At 49.5% G+C, this 19,958-nt stretch overlaps 10 protein-coding genes across 10 annotated transcripts; 4 read left to right on the forward strand and 6 right to left on the reverse strand.

The window, feature by feature from the left end:
- Positions 1-102: 102 nt before the first annotated feature.
- On the reverse strand, positions 103-1,390 carry N7458_002554 (uncharacterized protein; the record flags this gene model as incomplete). Its single annotated transcript, XM_056905937.1, has 2 exons — positions 103-165; positions 227-1,390. The coding sequence occupies 2 exons, from the start codon at positions 1,388-1,390 to the stop codon at positions 103-105; spliced, it is 1,227 nt and encodes a 408-aa protein (XP_056770044.1).
- Positions 1,391-2,646: 1,256 nt separating this feature from the next.
- On the forward strand, positions 2,647-3,368 carry N7458_002555 (uncharacterized protein; the record flags this gene model as incomplete). Its single annotated transcript, XM_056905938.1, has 3 exons — positions 2,647-2,719; positions 2,767-3,002; positions 3,054-3,368. The coding sequence occupies 3 exons, from the start codon at positions 2,647-2,649 to the stop codon at positions 3,366-3,368; spliced, it is 624 nt and encodes a 207-aa protein (XP_056770045.1).
- Positions 3,369-5,009: 1,641 nt separating this feature from the next.
- On the reverse strand, positions 5,010-5,877 carry N7458_002556 (uncharacterized protein; the record flags this gene model as incomplete). The annotated part of the gene is made up of 3 exons (XM_056905939.1): positions 5,010-5,194; positions 5,252-5,351; positions 5,401-5,877. Coding segments are annotated over 3 exons (762 nt in total), but the record flags the coding sequence as incomplete, so codon positions are not given.
- A 524-nt stretch (positions 5,878-6,401) lies between these two features.
- On the reverse strand, positions 6,402-7,570 carry N7458_002557 (uncharacterized protein; the record flags this gene model as incomplete). Its single annotated transcript, XM_056905940.1, has 2 exons — positions 6,402-6,717; positions 6,879-7,570. The coding sequence occupies 2 exons, from the start codon at positions 7,568-7,570 to the stop codon at positions 6,402-6,404; spliced, it is 1,008 nt and encodes a 335-aa protein (XP_056770047.1).
- A 509-nt stretch (positions 7,571-8,079) lies between these two features.
- Positions 8,080-8,575, forward strand: N7458_002558 (uncharacterized protein; the record flags this gene model as incomplete). The annotated part of the gene is made up of 2 exons (XM_056905941.1): positions 8,080-8,229; positions 8,318-8,575. 2 exons carry the CDS (start codon positions 8,080-8,082, stop codon positions 8,573-8,575), a joined length of 408 nt encoding a protein of 135 aa, XP_056770048.1.
- Positions 8,576-8,783: 208 nt separating this feature from the next.
- Positions 8,784-9,081, reverse strand: N7458_002559 (uncharacterized protein; the record flags this gene model as incomplete). Its single annotated transcript, XM_056905942.1, has 2 exons — positions 8,784-8,845; positions 8,904-9,081. 2 exons carry the CDS (start codon positions 9,079-9,081, stop codon positions 8,784-8,786), a joined length of 240 nt encoding a protein of 79 aa, XP_056770049.1.
- A 311-nt stretch (positions 9,082-9,392) lies between these two features.
- Positions 9,393-9,804, reverse strand: N7458_002560 (uncharacterized protein; the record flags this gene model as incomplete). Its single annotated transcript, XM_056905943.1, has 2 exons — positions 9,393-9,746; positions 9,793-9,804. The coding sequence occupies 2 exons, from the start codon at positions 9,802-9,804 to the stop codon at positions 9,393-9,395; spliced, it is 366 nt and encodes a 121-aa protein (XP_056770050.1).
- Positions 9,805-12,162: 2,358 nt separating this feature from the next.
- Positions 12,163-12,747, forward strand: N7458_002561 (uncharacterized protein; the record flags this gene model as incomplete). The annotated part of the gene is made up of 1 exon (XM_056905944.1): positions 12,163-12,747. One exon carries the CDS (start codon positions 12,163-12,165, stop codon positions 12,745-12,747), a length of 585 nt encoding a protein of 194 aa, XP_056770051.1.
- Positions 12,748-15,094: 2,347 nt separating this feature from the next.
- On the reverse strand, positions 15,095-15,454 carry N7458_002562 (uncharacterized protein; the record flags this gene model as incomplete). Its single annotated transcript, XM_056905945.1, has 1 exon — positions 15,095-15,454. One exon carries the CDS (start codon positions 15,452-15,454, stop codon positions 15,095-15,097), a length of 360 nt encoding a protein of 119 aa, XP_056770052.1.
- An 882-nt stretch (positions 15,455-16,336) lies between these two features.
- Positions 16,337-16,900, forward strand: N7458_002563 (uncharacterized protein; the record flags this gene model as incomplete). The annotated part of the gene is made up of 2 exons (XM_056905946.1): positions 16,337-16,733; positions 16,881-16,900. 2 exons carry the CDS (start codon positions 16,337-16,339, stop codon positions 16,898-16,900), a joined length of 417 nt encoding a protein of 138 aa, XP_056770053.1.
- Positions 16,901-19,958: the final 3,058 nt, after the last annotated feature.

Consider the following 19,958-nt stretch of genomic DNA (forward strand, 5'->3'; position numbering starts at 1 on the left):
TCCAAATGACCTTGCGATATCGGCGGCTGGCCTATGGAACCCTTGCGAGGCAAACATTCAATTGATCGATGGCCGGTGTTTCGCCCGGCTGACTGCTTTGCGCTAAAGAGGCAGGTCGGACACCCGAGACTTGATACCAGCACCCGTAATTCGATTGAGCGTTTTCTATTTCGGTCAGCCGCAGAACTAGGAATATAATGTACGGAGGGCTTCAAAGCCAACCTACATCGAAATGAAGGATCAAGTTTTTCTTGGTTTCCCACTCAAGCTCAAGGTCGTCAACACCATCTCTAGGTGTGCCAAACCATTCACTCCATTTCTCATTGTTCTTGACGCGAATTGCTGTAAAGCCAGCGAAACTGTCTCGAGCCAGATGCAGCCCCTTCAGGGCTTGAACTCTAAGGATATGGTTCTCTCCCCAGCATCCCAGGCCCTTCCCGTCATAACCGAATCCCGAAATAATCATAGAAGGTTGCAGGCCGGATGGTTTGATCTGCATTCTGATGAAAGAAAATGTCAATCGGTGACATTTCTCTGTCGGGATGCAGAACTTGATAATTCTTCGAGACGCATTCAATTCAGGGATAGGCCTCAAGACTCGTGGCAACGGTGAGCTCTTCATAGCATCAAGCGCGCTCTGAATATTGTCCCATGCCACTCTTAGGTTGTAAGTTTTTGGAAAACGAGATGCGTCGCTTGTCTGCAGATTCTGCAACGCTCTCATGAGGTTGGGCCTGATATTCATGTCTTTGTCGGAAGCCAGGGCATACGGCATTCCCCTCGAAATACAATATGCCAGACACTTGTCAATCTTTTGAACATCGTCAACATTGGCAGTCAGTGGGTTCTGCTTCAGCCAACGGGTAATCTTCTTGAAGGCCGCGGAAGACAGGATCCCCCGGCATTCGTGATCAGCATTCGTGTCACTCTCGGGGTTGTGCTGCGTCTCTGCCCATAGCTCATGATCAACGTCATTCGTCTCACAATCGAAAGGGGTTTGGGTGGCAAAGGGTTTGAGGTTAAGAAGATGGCGAGCAAAGTCCATCAGGGAAGTCTGGTTCAGGGGCATGAAGTCCGTAACATTCTGCGCGACCTCCCAACAGCAGGAGTGCATATGTACTTGGCTACATCCTGGCTGGTACCGCTGAGCAGCTAGAAGCTCCCCAGTTTTCGTGTCGAAACCCAGCGGCTGATAGAAGCTCTTCCATGTTTCTTTCTCACGGTTCGACGGTTCGATTGGTCGACAGCAAACAACGCAGTCGGGATTGGGCAGCGGAACTGCTCGGGCACGTGGCTGAGAACCAGGAGGATTGGCCTGCGGAGTCGCTTGTGATGGACGCGGCCCCTGGTGGAAACATCCTGGGAAAGGGCCGCCAGAAGAAGCGCGCATATCAGTGATAGGTGAAGATCTTCTAGGTCTGTATGAAGGAATGCTCCGAGAAAGACGGAGTGGCAAGTCAGGGCACATATAAATGACTTATAAGAACCGCGCTCTTGATTTGATCATATTCAAAACAGAGATTGGATCAATTGGAAATAGCTTAAAAGTTGTCGCTTGCCTGATCTAGCAAATCACGTAATATAAATTCTGGAGCTATGTGATACGGTTTAAACAAGTCAAATAAATCACTAAGCTACTTATGCAAATGCACGTAATTTCGGGGAACTCGGGTTGCGGGGCCCTTTCTCGAATGGGCGGCCCTCGTCTAAGGACCCAATGAAAACCTTGGCTATTAGCCCCCAATCCTGTGCACGGGCAGGTCCTGCGCTAAATAAGCTCAGAGAATGGACCGGGATTTCCGCTGTCCGGACGAACCACAAACTGGTCTGAACAGCAGACGAAGCCGGCAAATGGTGACTTATCGAAGGGGGAAAGAGCACCATTCGAGGGGAAAAGAGGTGAAATTATTCGCCTTGGAAATAATTGGTTTATAGTAAGTGCCTTCAGAGGGCCGTCTTCCTATCCTCTACCCTGCCAGTGCACTTTGCCGGTGGGGCTTGGGGCGTAGACGTCGCATCCAATCTAATCGGCTATCCCCCGTAGAAGACTCTCGGCCCTCGTTGCACTCCGAGCCCATTGCCTGTGAACCAGGTGTCTTGAAGGACGCCCACCATGCCTCTAAACCAACGTAATCTTGCAGCCGCAGTGGGAAAAGAGCTTTTTTCTGGTCGCCAAGCAGTCGACTCGGCTCCTTTCCGGACACCGGTTTATGTTTGTTTCTTCGTCGTAGGGGGGTTTCTCAGAGGCAGACTCAAGTAATGATATAGTGTCGGCAGCGGTGGCTTTGCTTTCACGCCTTGTTTGGCGGGTAACACGTGCCATATTCGATACTCGAGGGCAGTATGGGACACTGGTTGAACAGTGCAATGTGTAGGAGCTATCTCCTTTTTATTCTGCGCGAACATGCAGCTTGACCTTTGGAGCTTGTCGAGCAATCGTTATGGAATGTTCCAGTTTCTGTCTAGATGGCCGACTTCTGCGTCTATCATAAAAAATGTGAAACGACCTTTCCCAACGTTTAAACGGGTGAAGATCCCGTTTATACGGACGGGGTTTAAACGACATAGTGAAAACGACGGGCTTCGCTCCTTCTCTGAACCTGTAACAATAGATAAAGGATATCTTCCACTTGTCCGACGATGACCATGGCTATCTCCAGCAACGAAAGGCGCGCTCTGGAAAGAACAAGATGCCGAGAAGCTTTGGCTGCGCACATCCGTAAGTCCCCGGGTAATTTCGGTTCTGGAGAGACTGACATCCTTTAGATTTGAGACTTGGTCTCATCGTCGCTCCAAATCAGGTCCGCCTCCATCCACGGCCCGAGGACGGATACGCCTGGTCCGTGACCGAGCCCAGCAAACACCTGTTACAATCGAGCCTTAGCGATGGAAAGATCCGCATATACCGGTCTATATGTGAGGAACTCGGCCGCTCTCTCGAGGCCGTTGCTCCGGAGACCTTGCAGTCATCCCTTTTGAATCAGGAGGACGGAGTGGATAAGGTGGGTGATATTCATCCCGCAGCCTTGATGGTGCTAATGAGCTTTGATTAGCCCCCTCGCAGAGATGAGGAGGGACCCAGGACATTTACTGCACAGATCCGCAGTCTAGAATCTAAAAATCGTGATCTAGAAGCCGAGCTGGATCGGACCCGGGGCGGTTTGGAGGAGTCGTTGCGGGAGGTTCGTCATTTGAAAGCAGAAACTGCTCGAATTCAAGATCAACTCCGCGCCAGTGAGTCCCAGGCGAGAGACCTTCAAGCTGAGCTGGTCTATGCAAGGGCTAGGGTCAACGAAGCGATACAAGTCCTATCAAAACAAAGGGTCGAATCGGATAAACAGAAAGGATTGGCCAGGATATGTGATTAGTCACCTGAATCTCGTAGCTTTGCTGGCACACCAAAGCTGGGCTGGCTGCTTTGTCACGTGGTTTATTCCAGCCAAAAATAGTTAGCGTCTTCAAGTTGAACCCCCGACGGGAGTTGAACCCCTCGATTAGGAAGAAGCATTTCGCACCAGCTGAACCGCGTCGATCTCACGGAGCAACGCGTTTTTACGCGTTTTTATTTGAGAATACCATAACTCTGCTGGTCTTTTTATGGAATACAAGTCCTGAATTCTTCTTTTATGATGGAAATTTTCATTCCAAATATCATTGCCGAGGTACCCTATATGGCATCATGATGTGTATATATATATAGGACAAGACATTGCCCCGCCAGGACTCTCTTCCCAACAACACCGCAACATGATTTACAAACAGACGACGTATAGTGCTCGCAGGCGGCGAATGGGGACTAAAAAGAAGCCGATACTATTCATAAACGCTGCTGCAAAGCACAACGACACTATCTTTATCCCGAATCGCAGACGCCTCCGGCCGACAAGGTCACTCGGGTGCAGTTGTCCCTGAATTTGGCTACATCGATGCTTAGGTATACATGCAATTATCTCCACGTAAAAGTCTCGACAAACTTCGCGGAAAGTGCATAGATTCAGGTGGGCACTATGAAAAAAATCACCTTTGGGGTAATCGACCTGGATCTGACCGAATGTTCGTAATTTCGGCTTAGGAAGACATTGTACAGAGTACTGAGAGTCCCAATGCCCGAGGACAACTTTAAAGCACATCGACAGGTCTGTACCTTAAGGTCCTATCCTTTCCCGCGAATGGGAGCTCTTCGTCCACTGCTTCAGATTAATTGTGAAGACTCTGCTCTAGCGTGGAATTAGTAATGGCCCACATTGAGTAGTGAGGGGATGAACCTGAGGCTAACGGCGAGTCGTTTCATCGAGAGGGCGTTGACAACATTTGGACATACAACGTTCTATGCCTCCGGTAGTTGAGCATTGCATTTGTCTCCCCGCTCGGACTCTACGATTTGTGTCACAACCAAGTGAGAGCATAACGGCGCTCGAAAAATGTTGCATGGATATCTTAATCTATAGGATCATGGCAATCTGAGATCTATACCCCTGGACCGTGCGAACACCATACCTTTCGGGGGTATCCTGAGCTGCCGTACTTCTGGCAGACTGATACAGTATGGTACTATATGCAAGAATGGGCTAATCCACCTAGGCGAACGAATCCCAAAAGACAAGGCGGATAGAATTGGCTGGAAATATGAACAAGAGCGAACTGCGCCGGGACCTGTTGAAGTGCCCTTGCTTATCATATGTCTGTGAAGACGGAAAGGAAAGGCAGAAAACCTAAGTTTATTCGTGATCCAGGCGAAAGGGTTCTTCGATTGGCTGGCAGCAAACATGGCTCCAATAACAGTCCCGGCGTGTCATTCCACGTGACTGCCGCCCACCTCCAGTTCACGGGCCTCTCAGGAGAGCTCTCAGCAGAGGGGCGCCGAGCGGTCAAGAATGTCCGCTCTATGGTAGGCGGTCTTGTTGGCTACCTTCGCTAACATCCTCAGGGCTCCTGGGGCTGCCAGTTTTTTCCAGTGTTTGTTCTATCTGATCAGCCTTGGCCGCAAAATTACTGGATGCGGAGCTTACCTGTAATAATTCCTCTAATGACAAGGTTTTCAGGTCTCGGGATAGGCTTTTGGCCTCGCCGCTCCATGGATATGACGGCAGGGTCTTTCCGATTATCTTGTCGACAATCCCGGCCAAGGCAAACAGCTTCAACGTGGCTGCATTCATCTCTGCCTTGCTGAGTTCACAGCTGCGCTCCACTCCGGCTGTGGTAGTCTATCATCAGCATTGTTGGGTCAACCTCGGCCTGCAGCTTTACCTACCGATCTTGACCTCACCGGATTCTGTCAGTAATATGGTATCGGCGCTCAGCGTTGCCAGCGCCCTTCCGCAACTACGCAGGTATTGTATACCCTCAAGAACCTGTCGGATGTGAGCGAAGGGATCTATCATTTAGCATCTTAACACTTACCGGCCGGACGATTGCCGCCAGTTCGCTCTCGGCGATGGGGCTCTTCACCGCTAATAACTGGCTAACGGAAAGCTCCAGCGGCTCCCAGACGAGAAATATGCAACCATCGTGGACAAAACACTCCTTGAGACTCGGGAAACTTGAGTGGGAGATCTGACCCATGAATTGTAGCATAGGTTCGACGGGAGAAGGTGTCTGTTGAAGCTTTTGGACATCGACCAGCTCCATATTGTTTTCCCGATGTTGCGCAAGTATTACTTCTCGGCCGAGATATATCTGCATACCTGGCTCATACGTCCGCCATGGATCTTCGTTGATTTTTCGGACTGCGGACCGTTTCTTGCTTACCAACCTCAGGGGCTCCGGTGAAAGTTTAGCTGAATCAAACGTAGGATCGTCGGGAGGCTCAACTGATGGCGAGATAGCGAGGGATGATTTTCCCACTTGGCCAAAATCTGGCGGTGATTCGAGCAACATGGTTGGCGGGCGATGTTGGGAGTTCATATCTGAAAGCAACGATGGAGCGAAGATGGGGGCGTCTATGTTACAGATCACAGATTTTAAAGAATGCTGGGCGACGAGAAATATATTTACAAAGAAGTCCTTTGGGCTAGCATCTGCACTGCGTAGTGGTTGCTGAGATTTAATTTCTCTGACTGATTGTTGACTAAGGCGACTTCGGTAACTAAGGGTATCCATCGTGTGTAGCCTCTATTACAAACGCCCTAAGCCATCTCCCCCCGCCCCACATCACCGCTCAATTGACCGTTTAAGAACGGTAGTCTTGGTGTGATATCTGCTTCGAGACAACTCCCGGAATTTCTTGCAGGGAACTGTTCAAGCTCCACGAGGCAATCTCTTGCCACGCTGGTTATCGAGCGTCACCATGGCGGATGATTATGTCTTCGAAGGTGCTCAGTGTTTCTGAGTTGGATCCCACATCTGTCGTGTGGGCGTAGCACAGTACCATGATATGTCCGAACGTGTTTCGCGCAGATTATCTACGGCTCGTAACGATTGGGAGCTCGTCTCGCTCGAGAGGATCGGCGCGGTGGCTGCGGATTTGCGGGCGCAGAGATAATGGGTAGACGCTGATACTCTTCGTGCTCTGGCGGGTGAGGTGTCGTGTGCGCACTCGCTAACGACCCACTTGCAGTCGAAAGGCCAACCTCAACAGGAGTCGTAGTTGAGCCGAGTGGCTGCGGATTGTCCCGCGTTGTGGTGGTGCGAGTCGAATCATCTGTACCCGTAGCTGACTGCTGCTGTTGAGACCATATGGCCTCGGCTGTCGGCGTGTCATAGTATGCGTGGAATGGTCTGTCACATCGACTGCTTGGTGGGTTAGCTACTGGAACCGCTTCATTGAAAAACAAGATGTCACGTACCACATTACACAAGAGGACTTGCTTCCTGGTTCACGAGTCTGAAGCCACAACGACATACAGTTCAAATGCACATACGTAGTGCATCTCTCACACTTTAGGACTATAGGCTCATCCGGGTCTTCCCCATGACAAACTCCACAGCACTCGTGTCTTAAACTCGACGTTGGACGGAAACTCTGTAGGCAAAGAAAGACCTTTTCACGGTCATTGCCGCTTTCAGTTTGGATAGACAACACAGCCGGACGGGCTCTTGAAATCACCCAAGGAACTCGATTCTCTCGCAAAGCTACCTCTGTCAGTTCTGGATCAGAGGCCTGCGACGACTCTCCTGGTTCTCTAGTCGGCGTTGACTGAAGAGGGTTCAGGCAGCCAGATGATCCTGGATTATTCAATTCCGTTGGATCACCACGAAAGCGACCTTCGGGAGATAGTACCCGCCCAGAAGTTCTTGTCACGCTTCTGTGTCGGGGTGTTTGTACCTGGGCTTGATTGCGGATGGTCGCTGCTTCCCACTGCTTCCGGACCTCGTCCGCTTGAAGTCTACGATGCCACCGTTTGCAAAGAAAATGGGCGACGATGTCAGGCAGCTTGTTCTGAAGAGCGGGGAGGTCAAAGGGCTGGCATGCTAAGGTATGCAGCATCTTCACGCCGGCATTGTGGACGTCCTCCGTTACGAGGAGTTGGCAACGAGTTCCTCGCTTGGTAAGGCCGCAGCAAAGTCTGTCTTTCTCGCGCGGTCCTTCACAGATCGCGAATGGATCCCACAGGAATAATGGTTGAGACATGGTCATTAATATGCGGAAATGCGGAGGCGGCAATGTAGAGAGATAACCAACGTTGATTCAATAGACGGACTGAGCTCAAGACTATAAACGGGCATTTTATAATTGTTGACTGGGGTTGGAAGCTGCCGGAATCGAGAAGTTGGTCAGGCTGCCTTTTTGTTTCCTTCACTCCCAGCATCACTGGTGGTAGATCCCAGGATACGCAAGGCCCCTAGGAGCACACCAAGGGATCCCAGGACCCAGTGACGCCGTCTCTAGGAGCAACATCATTCAATCCAGGAGTTAAATTTCTCGTTGGTCTTTCACATAAGTGCACTTTCTTTGATGGAGGAATTTTTGAACCCTGGTTGGCCGGGATGGTAACCACCACTCACTGCAGTTCATGAAGTCGTGAATGCCCTCTTTATAAATTGGGATGGTTATCCTTTCGGATACTCTTTACCACTATCAAAATACCTACCGCACAATTGCTTCAACGCCTCCCCTTCATAGCCTTTGTACCCGCTGTCATGAACACAAACGGCAAATTTGACTGTGCCCTCCGGTCCCTGGACCAAGTGATTGGCGACGTTTTACACCGTGAAGCGTGTATGTGGATGGACGAAGACGGAAAGCGATGCCAGAACATTGTATCAAAATCATCCCGAGTGGACGGTGCAGTATGTCTCCAGGCAATGCAGGATCTTTCGTTGAGCTATTCGACGGCGCAGAGGCTAGCAGTTGTGAGAAAGTTCTTTCTGTGCTCAGAATGCAGACGCCATCGTTTCCGACCTGGAAAATGCGACCAACATTCGATATGTCAATCGAATAGACGCGGAGGCCAGACAGAAAGTCTTGCTACGCCTACTTTATCGAGCCACACAGAAGCCTTGCAGCAACGACAAGGGCATATCAGCCAACCGTTTCGGATCGACACGAGCGCCTGGCTGCGATTTACGTCACCTACGCGGTGACTGCGCCTCACGAGAGAAGCAGACTCTTCTCTCCAACGTCGCGCAGCGATAGGCTGGCCCAATCGCAAATGCGTCAAGACCAGGTTTTAAATTGTTACAGACTCTCTCGTTTTTTATTTTACGGCAGGGAGTCTTGAATTTAACTATCGAGTAGCCTCAGACAGCTCCTATATTGCAAAACACTCATGTAATAACACTGCTTCTCTTCACCTGACTGCCTTTATTCTGAAAACTAGTATATAAGCTAAAACCAAGACACTTCAAGCCGTGAGGCAATTATGAGGAGCCTTCTTCTGTTCGTTTTGACCTTTGTACCGCGCTTCTGTGTTGAGGTTAGCATACAAGAGTCCCACAAAAGCCTAATGTAGGACCATGCGGACCGTTTCCGAGCAGCTTTTCCTGAATCTCCCCTCGATCATCGCCCAGAAATGCTTCTGGCGATGGGGCAGCAGATCGCCGAGTGCGTTCCAACTCGAAAGGATCTCCAAGGGCACCTGGGTCGGACCGGACCCGGTCGAGGCGTGTGCGATCTTCCTCTAGAGCACGTTGAAGCTTCATTGTAAGCTTTTGAATATGATGAAGGTGCTGGTTACTCATACTGTACGCCGCAGAAGTAGAACTAAGCGGGATGTATTAGGAATAGGTCTTGCTAGAACAAGCCATAAGTGATCATTTATATCTCGTGAGGGAAGGAGAGGGTGAGGGGTTCCTTATGCTACAAGATACTTCCACGGCAGGTAATCCATTTGTTTAAAGAAGATAGTTACTAACTGACAGAAAGCGCCCAAAATACACGATCTGGCTGTCTGCCATGCCCGTTGAACCACGGAAGACAAACGTGGACCTGTAAACGAGTTGCCTAGCAGGCTTCAACTGTTCGTTTCAGCAGCACGCGCATCAGTAGTGACTGAGCTCTCACGGGTCGTGCCAACTTCGGTCTCCGATTCTTGCTGTTCGACTTGTTTCAACACCATATCAAGTATCGTGCTAGCAGACTTTTGGTCTTGGCCATCCTCCTTGGATCCGCGTTCCCCCAGCATATGGTCCACCAATCTGAGACTGAGATCGTAAAAGATCTCCGCCAGCCGAGAAACTTGATCTAGCTCCTCATGCACTTGTTTCAGAGCTGCTTGAGTAGATCTATGATCTTGCTCGGTTTTCGCATGCGCTCGTTCGGCCCGCAGCGCGCGAGCATCAAGCCTCGTAAAAGTACGGAGTATTTCCTGAAGCCTTGTTAGAGACCATGCTTCTGAGCTGAAAGATACTTACCGAAGTGTCCATCCCGAAACATGAAACATCAGGCCTAATCTGGCGCTGTTCGGCAAATGCAGATTCCATCTCTTGTCGTGTTAAACTAGTCCCAGCAGCTTGATTTGCTGAAAAGGGTTTCGTTTCTCTGCAACGTATTTCAGAGCCGTGAAGCTTACATCGGAAGGGGCTCTAAAACCATTCTTATATCGCCTATTTGCGGATACGACTATAGCACAGCCTAGAAAAACCGTAGAACCCTAGAGTAAGAACAAGGATAACCCCCAACACTGAATATCAACGTTGGCAAGTTTAGCAGTCTTCAGACGACCTAGCCGAAATGAAACCCTCATATCGCTCTGAATTTATAAGCTAAACGGCTTCTTTTGAGTACACTCTCGTGAGCAAGACTCAGAAATGAATTCGTCTTGAGGGGCCATTGGGCGCTTGGAAGCACCAATGAAAGATATCTGGAGTTTACGTGTGGTACTGATTTACTGTACGTGGCTTATACTATAAACATATTGTTGGCGTTGTTGTTTTGTCCTCGCTTTCTATCCTGGAGTCACATGTAAATCTAAACATTAACACTCCCAACGTACACGACACGCAGCCCTGATTAAGTGGTAATGTCCTTTCCGTTTGACCTTCAGGAGGATCAGCGCACATCCTTCTGGACTTCTCCCAAAATAGTTTGTGATCTACCTCGGATGCACTTAACCTCGTAGACTGTGGTCCGGTGGTGTCGCTGTCACGGGTTCGTGGGCCATCAGACAGTCATGAGATATGTCCATGTCGCGGTGCGGCGCTCTGTCGTCCAGCCGTGCCCCTTACCAAAAAGCTTTTCACTGTAGCTAGCTGTACATATCCTTGTAAAGAATTAGCATCAAACTAATAGCCCCCATCGACAATTAAGCGTCGTGGTAGTTCTGTATTTTTCCAGCTACTGGCATTTCAGCTTCAAGGAACCAAGAGTCTCATGGCCCCAAGCCAGATAATGCAGCCACTGGGAGAAGAAAAAGGGGGTGGCGGGTATCCTCCCTCCGAGAAGCTGAGATGATCTCGTCAAGCCTGCGGAGCCAGGTTGTACGATCCCCGATGGGCCTCATCCAGAGGTGGCAGGAAATGGGTATAGGGGCCTTAGCCGTCCGCTTCCGCGAGGATTTTAGTGTTTTCTACGATTTAGGAAGGAGGTCCAATTGAGAGACCGTCAGCAAAATGATTTTCCAATTACGGAGCTCACGCCAATCAATCGGCCGAGGAAAAAGAAATTGAAAATTTGAACCACCCATCAAAATTAACGCTAGTGGTTCATTCTCCCCTGGTTTCGATCGGGCCTAGCCTTCGCTAAGAAATCCCACGTCGCAACATAACGTGACTCAGTATTCGCTGGGCTGTAGACTTGGTAACATGCCGTCCCCCACTGGGCTCTGATAGAACCGAGATTGAATCATCACGACCTCCAAAGACGGTGGGAGTATCTCGTCACCATGATTCGGGTATATCTTTGCTTGAATGGCAATACAATAAATTCATACGCGGGCTTTGTCATGACAGTTACATCACGTGGGCACGTACCCACGCTGAGACCACTACCTTACTAAATGTTCGTCCTGAATCTCAATGCTAGATAAATTGAAGTCAGAAAAGAAACTGCTCGCAGCACGCTAAGAGTATAGACAGGCTTGCGCTGCCAGAACGGTGGAATCTTCCCATCCGTTGAAAGAATGGTGAATGACCACAGGAGATAAACGCTGAGATGCCCTGTTTAAATGCCAGGTGCTGTGTAACCGACCACTTTCACCCCCTCACCAGGCCACCGGATGAGGGAAGCTCAAACTGACTTTCTTTACAGCTATGGTGGAAACCGTTGGCCCCGCCAGTCCCATCGCGGGTCGGTGCGTCGGGGCTGCTCGATCCGCGGAAGTCAAAGTCAGGCGTTGACACAAAACGTGATGGGCGATGGGATCGACTTCTGGTGAATTCAGACAAAATATACTGTTTTTCGTCCACCCCTGGCCACTTAAAGACCCAGGTTGGTCACCAAGTCTCGTTCTTTGACTTGGTCTTCTCAAGCCTCCTGGATTACTCCGTTTAAGCTGCTACCAGCAAAAGGCAAATTCCAACATGGCAAAAGCTCCACCGTCCTCCCGCAATCAGATGACCAAAGGATCTTCCAAGTCTTTCTCAAAGTCTGATGGATCGGGCATCGCTTCTCGTCGCTCCAAGGACCCTGTCACACCTGGACCTAGAAACGGATCCGAGCCACCTAACCGCGTCGTGAAATCACGTTCAACCCAGGTATGTGATGATTGTTCCGCTTCCATTAAGTTGGGAGCAGAGAAGCATCAGTCTGACAAGGTCTAGACGTCGTCACCACCTGCTGGGACAATGTCACCCAAAGCCCAAGTCAAGATCGATATCCGTCAAGCATGCGACAAGCTCCTGGACAGAGCGGAAAACGAGATCCATCTACTAAAACAAGAGGTCGAACGGCTCAGCACGGAGAAGGATCAACAGGCACACGATTCTTCTCAGTTGATTCATCAACTTAGAGTGGAAAAAGCCCAAGTGGCTGACCAGCTCCGCCAATCTGTCACAAATACGGAGTCTGCCATCACCACATGCCAGAAACTTGAAAGCGAAGCGTCTCAGCTCAAACAGCAACTTCACGATGCCCAGCATAACCAGCGAGACTATGTTGCTTGGAGTGAAATCCAGCCGATTTTCAGTCGGATACGCGGCTTGTTCTTAACTGGGAATACTTTGCGGGAAGAACTACAGGCTTTTGAGAACCGATATATGGGGAAACAACTACCGGGAGATGGAGTGATCCAGGACTCATGGTCGAATCCTAATGTATCATTCGGAATGCTGGATCCGAGCGTTCTGTCGGGCTTCGCAGTCACAAATAATTTCGCATTGAACACGCCGCAAGTACCACCGCTGCCGGGTCAGTATCCAGCTTTGTCTTGACTTGGAAGTCGGGTGATTATGTCAAAAGCGCTGCGCTGGAAGCGCCTGCTGTACTATGTCGGGAACTTCTGTCTAATAGTAATCAAAATAATTGAACTATTGGTGATATTAGACCGAGATTTCCTCAGATCCCCGATTTAGTAGCATACGAGCACATATACAAGAAGGCAAGATTGTTGTCGGGCTTTCGAATTCAAGGTGGACCCCGGCCCAGGCAGATCCACCAGTAAAAACGACTGTGTGAGGAGCACGGCCCCAGGGGCACGTTCGTGATCGCTCTGGATCTACGCGGGCCCCGTAGCCAATGAGCCATTGGATCGTGTAACGGGATCCACGGCTCGCGGTTCGTCCCCACGCCTCTCCCTTTTTCCTCCCCGGCTTGGCTCTGACACCGACTGGATGCAAACCATTCTAGAGAAGGAGATATGTTGCAGCCGTTATCTTTATTTCATTTTCTAACGTGTGTCAGCCACGGTTGCAACCGTATTGCAACCTGTTGTTGTCGATTGGACACCAGAGAACCAGTTGACAGGCAGGCAGCCGCGGGACAAAGGCCCGTTAGACGCGGTGGCCTGCCGGGGCGTAGGTACCGGAATACCGCTTGTATGCAAGGAGGATCTCTGTTTATCGGACATGGTCCCCAATGTGGCCCCAGCCACGCAGATCCCCCGGGACAGCACAATCGTGTACTTCAACTCTAGACTTCGACCGGCTAGCCCTCTGTGGCCGTTGCCGCAGGCTCTTCTGGTTTTTTACACAGTATCAGTGAATCACTTGCCCAACCCAACGGTGAAGGATCACTCAGGCGAGAGAACTGCTGCAGTGGAAATCCAGCTCCCTTGCTCTGATGGGAGACATAGTTGCGAGGAGAGACTCTTGAGAAGGTGGACACGAATCGGCCACGCATCGGCCAACGAGCAGCCCTCGCGGCTAGTCTGGGCCTCCGTACTTTGTGCATCAGCCCCCGAAACCAATCGCCCCACATAATAGGGACTCACGGAGTTGAGCAAACGAGATTTTCCGATTTTTGGTCATAGCAAAATGTCGCGTTTCGCAATGTTACTCCAGGTCTTACTTCGGGGAGCCACACCGGGACCCTGCTGCCGCTTCCCCGTTTCCAAAAAAATTGTTACAGCTCTGGCGACGGCACGGGGAAATGATGTTTGATCACCTTGGACTCCCTTGCTCGGTTAGGCCAGTGTAGCTGACCCATCTTGTACCGAGTTTGCTATTCACACTAACTGGCATCGTTTCTGGTGATCAGCAGCGTTTGACCAAAACAGGTAGGAGCTCTTCACAGCCACGAGAACACTGGAGAGGACCAGAAAGCTCGACAACGACTCCTGTTGGCATACGATCTCATACCTCTTGTGCCCAAAGGACACTTATGACTTGCTATTATGCAATTCTCTGGTACGACACCAAGGGTTGATTCTTACCTGGTAATTGTTGTGATTAGTGGTTCACTAAGGCCTGCCGTCACCGTAATAAATAATCGACTAGTAAATTCATTCTCTGCAAAAGCAAAGTTCGTTTTTGAAGTCATGATGAGGATCTGCTTGATGGGCGTTCTGGACTTTGGGTGGAGACACGGGGCACGGAAATTTACATCGGTCTATTATTTATCGATCCTTGGTTGAGTTCCTGGTGGAGTCAGGCGAACTAGCGGGAAAGAAGGCGCTCCAAGCGAATTTGATCTTCCGGGATACGGCAGCGTCCGACAAATGACCCACTCTTCGGAAAGGAGAAAGTGTCTTAAAAAACTGTATAAAATCATCTTTGACTATCGGCCCCATACGGCAGGTAATGGGCATTGAACAGTCCGATCTAGCTTTGAAGGGAAGTACGACCACGAGTATTCCGTGCGTGTTTCGGATGGCTCTTCTTGAATTTTGCTCAGCGAACGTAGTGTAACAATTCGGCTCTGAAGCGGTAGTTTTTGCAGTTGTCAATTGTTCAGGACTAGTCTATACATTAGGCCGTCCGGCGCTTTACAGTAGCTTGTTTTCCGACCCTCTTCGGAGCAAGTTTTCCCGTGCTCTCCCCGCAATCGTCTCTCGTTCTCTCCATAATCGTCACTCTGCTCATCAGCTCTTTCAAAATAGTCTCAATCTCCGTAAGCTTTTTCTCAACATCAGCCAGTCGAGATCGATGACTTTCCGCGTTGGTTTGCATCTCGGCGTTCCAGCTACTCTGACTTTTGCAGCATTCTTCGGTAAATCTGCTTCGAGGGTGATTGTTAGAGGCGCTCGTTATACAGGCTAATTTAGACAGAGCAGCATGTCATACTCAACTCGGACATTCAGGCTGGATGTACGTTAGCCGACCGAACAAACAATTTTCATGATCAATTAACCCACTTGGCACAGGCACGAAGAACCAGTGCACGTGGATCTTCCGCAACGTCCGAGCTTGATTGCGCTTGGGACCGCTGATCCTCTTGGGCATCGTTTTCTATGCCTGTCATCTGCACGGACCAGTTCGGATCCGCTTCTCCAACGCTCCCATCGTTCTCCTCGCCCAGTAGCTCGCTTTCGCCCTGATCACCCTCGAACTGAATCAACCCGTCGCCTTCGGTGGAGTCTACAACCGACTCAGGTGGGCTTGATGCGTACTCAGACTCAGAGGCATATGGGTTCAACATTTGTTCTAGCTGAAGCCTGAGATTTGGCCTCGTGTTGACCGCAAGCGCCCAATTCTCTGACATGTCGACTTTTGGTATCAAAGGATATATTTGCGATTTCAGGGCGCCAGCGGTGATAGCAACAGGAAATTTGATGAAGGGCAGAACCTGGATGCTTTTCTTTGGGTAAAGAGGAGGATATATGTGAAATTGCGGAAATTGGCCGGGATTAGTTTCCCTACTACCTTTCTTTTCTGGCTGGTCACCCCAGCAATGTTACAATTAAAAGGGCCCGGAATATGAAAATCATGAAAAAACGGCTGTACTCAAAAGGGACTGGTGACTACTAGACCGTCGACAGGCCTTTGTCTCTACCGCCCCGGCCCGTGTGTGATAAAATGGAATCTAGACGCAAGAATTCGTAGTAGAGCGGTTGGAGAACGCAACGCGATGTTGTATTATTGATTTGTGAAGAGATCAACCTAAATGTAGAGGAAAACGTCCGATCACAACCGGTTTTTCCTATTATTGCTTTGCTGGTGGATTATGAATGATCCTTACTGTACCACTAGGTGTATGGCAGAGGAGGGGGTTTCAGAAAGGTCGTGAGGCCTGGTGCATTCCACATACTAGCAAATGATGGGTGGGTCCGAGAATAATGAGGCAGGACCCGTGTCGAGCTTCACTTCCGGAATACCAAACGTTTAAACGTTTGAGATTGGAATGCCTTTCGCTCTTGACTGAACAGAGCATGAATTTTGGTACTGTACCCAGGTGTACCTGTTCGGGGAAAAATAAAAAATAGCGAATTCATGTTGCGTCTCATTACGGCATTGCCTGAATATCTCACCGTTGCACCACGTACATAAACTACTTTTACTTCCCTTACTACGTCTCTCTTCTGTTTACTCCCCTTGCTATTTTTCTCAATATTTCTTCTGTGGTACACCGACCCTCTCTGGTATGATGGCTCGCGGTCATGCAATCAGCTGGTCTCAGTCTGAAACGGATAATCTCTTGCCGTGGTTATACCGAAATCGGCATCTGTCATGGGAGGGTAAATCGAGAGCATACTTCCTACAACATCGTGTGGTCCGGTCTGTCGAGTCTCTCCGGGGTAAAAAGTACCAGCTTTTGCGTAAGGGGCGCAAGCAACAAAGACCGTTGGTGCCCGGTGGCACCAAGAAGCGTCGGAGACAGTATTTGCTACGACGAAAACCTCGTGATCTACCTGAATCTCCTCCTATTCTCAGGGTGGGATCGCCTGACCCAGAGCTGTGGCAGATGGTTCAAAATTTGCAGGTCTCCCTGGAAACCTCTTCTTTGCACTCGTCACAGTCTATGGAAATGGACTCCGATGATGGTAAGTCGCTACTTTTTCCCTCGAGACACAAATCCAAGACGACGTATCTTATACCTGCAGGGTCAGCTATGCCGGTAACGGTTCTTTCAGATCTAGAACCCCTGTCCTCATCAGTCTGGGAGGATATAGATTGCTATCTTTCGGCAGCGAGCGATGAGTCGTTCTAGATTTAGTGGGTTGGACTGTGGAAATCTGTTCGCAGTATAGTTTCATGTTCAGAGTCGATGTACAGTAGCAGCTCCATTTAAGGGTTCAGCCAAGCCAAGTTGAATCCGAGACCACCCGTATTTTTTGTAACCGTAACCTCCCTCGATTTACGGCATGCTTCGTCCTGTCGACTCGGAGTTGGAAAACCCGTAGTTTGCTATTGCCATCTCCGCTGGCATCGGGGTTGGCATAAGAGCTTTCAATCGTGCTAAAATGCCGAGTTAACAGGCGGAGACGCTAGCCAACTGGGATGATCTGAACTACTAGACCCTACATGAAACCTGCACCGATGATCTACATCCGTTCGATTGTGTGTGGTCCGCGGCCTGTTCGGGGGGAACGCCCCCTCCGATATATTACGGTACACTCCGAATGAGTAACACGCTCTGCCGAGCCTAAACTAAGAACAAGCTTTAACGTTTTCGGTATGCTGACCCACCATGACCCGGAGCACACGCAAGCACGCGTCCCCTCAGCTAATGTCTAGCATGTACGCTAGCTACAAATTAGTCGATGAGTTTCCACCAGAGATCCACAAATGGGGATCCGTTATGGCCCGTAGCAAGGGAGGACGCATATGTCCGAAGCCCGTTTCCTTATCGTTCAGTGTTGCTGTACATGTATTTACCGTACCAGATTCCTCCAAGCCGCGGCCCTTTGGAACCGTAACAAAAAACTGCACGAATTTGCCGCCCGCGAGAACGGGGTCTGACGTGAGAACCTAAATGAGTAAGGAGCCAGCATGTTACTTGATTGGTGGGGAGGGGCTTAATGCCACTCAGTCGGACAGGTTCATTTCTTGGTCACGAAAACGAATACTACTTTTATCCGGCATGGGTGCTCTCCTTCTTTTGCGCGATGGATTACGCTGCGTAGTTGACTCCCCCTTTTCCTTGCACACTTGGTCTAAGCGAGTGTTTATTGCCGCTAGCATCTCTTTCATCTCACCGACCGCTTCTTTGAGCTCCGTGACAATAGACTTGTCATCTCTGCGTTCTTGTGCGATAGTGATCACACTGTTTTCGATCAATCTGAAATTCTGTCAACATTATATGTTGCACTAAGGCTTCTTCACCACTTCGGAGGAGATGCCAGAGAATCTCACTTTACTTGCGTGTCAAGCCTAACTCGTGGCCATTGATTAGTATGTACTGTCATACATTGAGCTGGAGCTATATCTTACTGTTTCCATGATTCGGGTGTCAAGGATTGATTGTTTGCGGAATGAACGTCCGATCCTATTTCACATTTCAGGTTAGCTGGCTTCATTTTGGCGGCGGGCCTGGCTTACCTCGTCCCCCGGATGGTCGATTGGCTGGCCCCGAGGAATAGGAATCGTTTGGCAGCAACGACATCGGATCCTTTTGTTGTTGGGATGAAACATTGCTGTTCTGCTCTTCGCTCTCCCCGAATAGCCTCGACAGCTCGGCTCTGTACATTCCCGGCTGGTGTGAGAGAACTGCCATCATAAGTTGGACGCTGGAAATAGAGATTAAGAGAAACTTTGCGGTCTATCTCGAAGAAATTCTCTTTTATAATGTAGTGGGGCGTATGGTTATGATTACGTTACAACGGAAACCGTAGGGGTTGGCCAACGTTGACCACATGTTGCGTGGATCCGGCCTGGACCAAGACCAGCTCAACGCCAGAGCTAATATTCTGTGCGATTCTTTTGTGTTGCATTGAAAGCTGGACTTTCCCAACTTGACAAGATAATTGCGTCCATTTAGTTAAGGGGTTGTTTAGAACGAACAGACCCTTTGGCAGGGATCAAGGAGCTTGACGAGCTTATTGGACAGTCGGCACTGATATGACGCTTGCCATTGAAAAGGGAGGCTGGTATTGCGTCTATGGCTTTTGCAAGGCACCCTAGTCGTGGGAGATAAATTGGACAGATGTACCCATTATCTTCCGAAGTCTTCATGCGCTCGGATTCTGTCATCTTAGTGCATCCTCGCTGCCATGAGCCCCGCGAGGTGTATTCGGTGCTCATTCCCTCGCTGCCCTGAGCCCCGCGAGGTGTATTCGGTGCTCATTCCCTCGCTGCCCTGAGCCCCGCGAGGTGTATTCGGTGCTCATTCCCTCGCTGCCCTGAGCCCCGCGAGGTGTATCCGGTGCTCCCTCTAGCAATAAGCAGATACCTCTCCGCGGTGCTAGGGACTAGTACTCAATCCTTGAATGTGGATACTTGAGGAAGCTAAATTCTGCAAAAATACTAGATACTTCGTCCAAATTAAACAGTTAAGACCTCTATTTAAAATGTCTACACTTCTCAGACGGCTAGTCAGCTTGAAGTTTTAAATATTCAATGCCATAAATGAGGTATAACCCTATTGTGCTTTCGAAATCAATTTTACTTGGGGTAACCATTTATTTTTGGGTTGATTGGTTCTCAGAACTAAATAAACCCGTGTAGCTAGTGCGTCTACATGATCACCTCTGCGTAAATGGACAATGGTTTAACTTCTCACTGAACCGAGCTTACACTAAGCTGTTGTCGAAATTAGCCGTACTCCTGGACTATCGACGTACAACAGCGGGAGCAAGGCCAGCCACAAGATTCTACTGATAGATATGGAAGATACCTTCCAGCTGTTGCAATTGAGGGAATAATGGTGAATATAATAGAATGGATGTTTAAGAAGAGTGGATGTTTAAGAAGAGTGGATGTTTAAGAAGAGTGGATGTTTAAGAAGAGTGTTTAAAAGCGGAAAGAGAATTCACAGCCAACCGTCCTCTATTATCACCGTTTGCCCTCCCTTTATAACGAACCACTGTTCAGCATAAACGGCTGAGCTATTTCCAATGTGCATGAAATTCATAGATAGGCTGAACTGAGCAGGTAGAGGGCCTAGAAAAAACTCTCCAAGAAAGTCAATGACACTCTAAAGAGAATCTAGAACCACCTATGATTGAGGCCAAAAAAACTCGGTTTACTGGTCCGGTTATGATTTTTCCTTAAACCTTTGGTGAGCCGAGCACAATCCGGGCCAATTCCCAACGGTTATAGGTAATATG

Source organism: Penicillium daleae (assembly GCF_028827525.1).
Source record: "Penicillium daleae strain IBT 16125 chromosome Unknown utg000002l_segment0_segment0, whole genome shotgun sequence".
Taxonomy (NCBI): domain Eukaryota; kingdom Fungi; phylum Ascomycota; class Eurotiomycetes; order Eurotiales; family Aspergillaceae; genus Penicillium; species Penicillium daleae.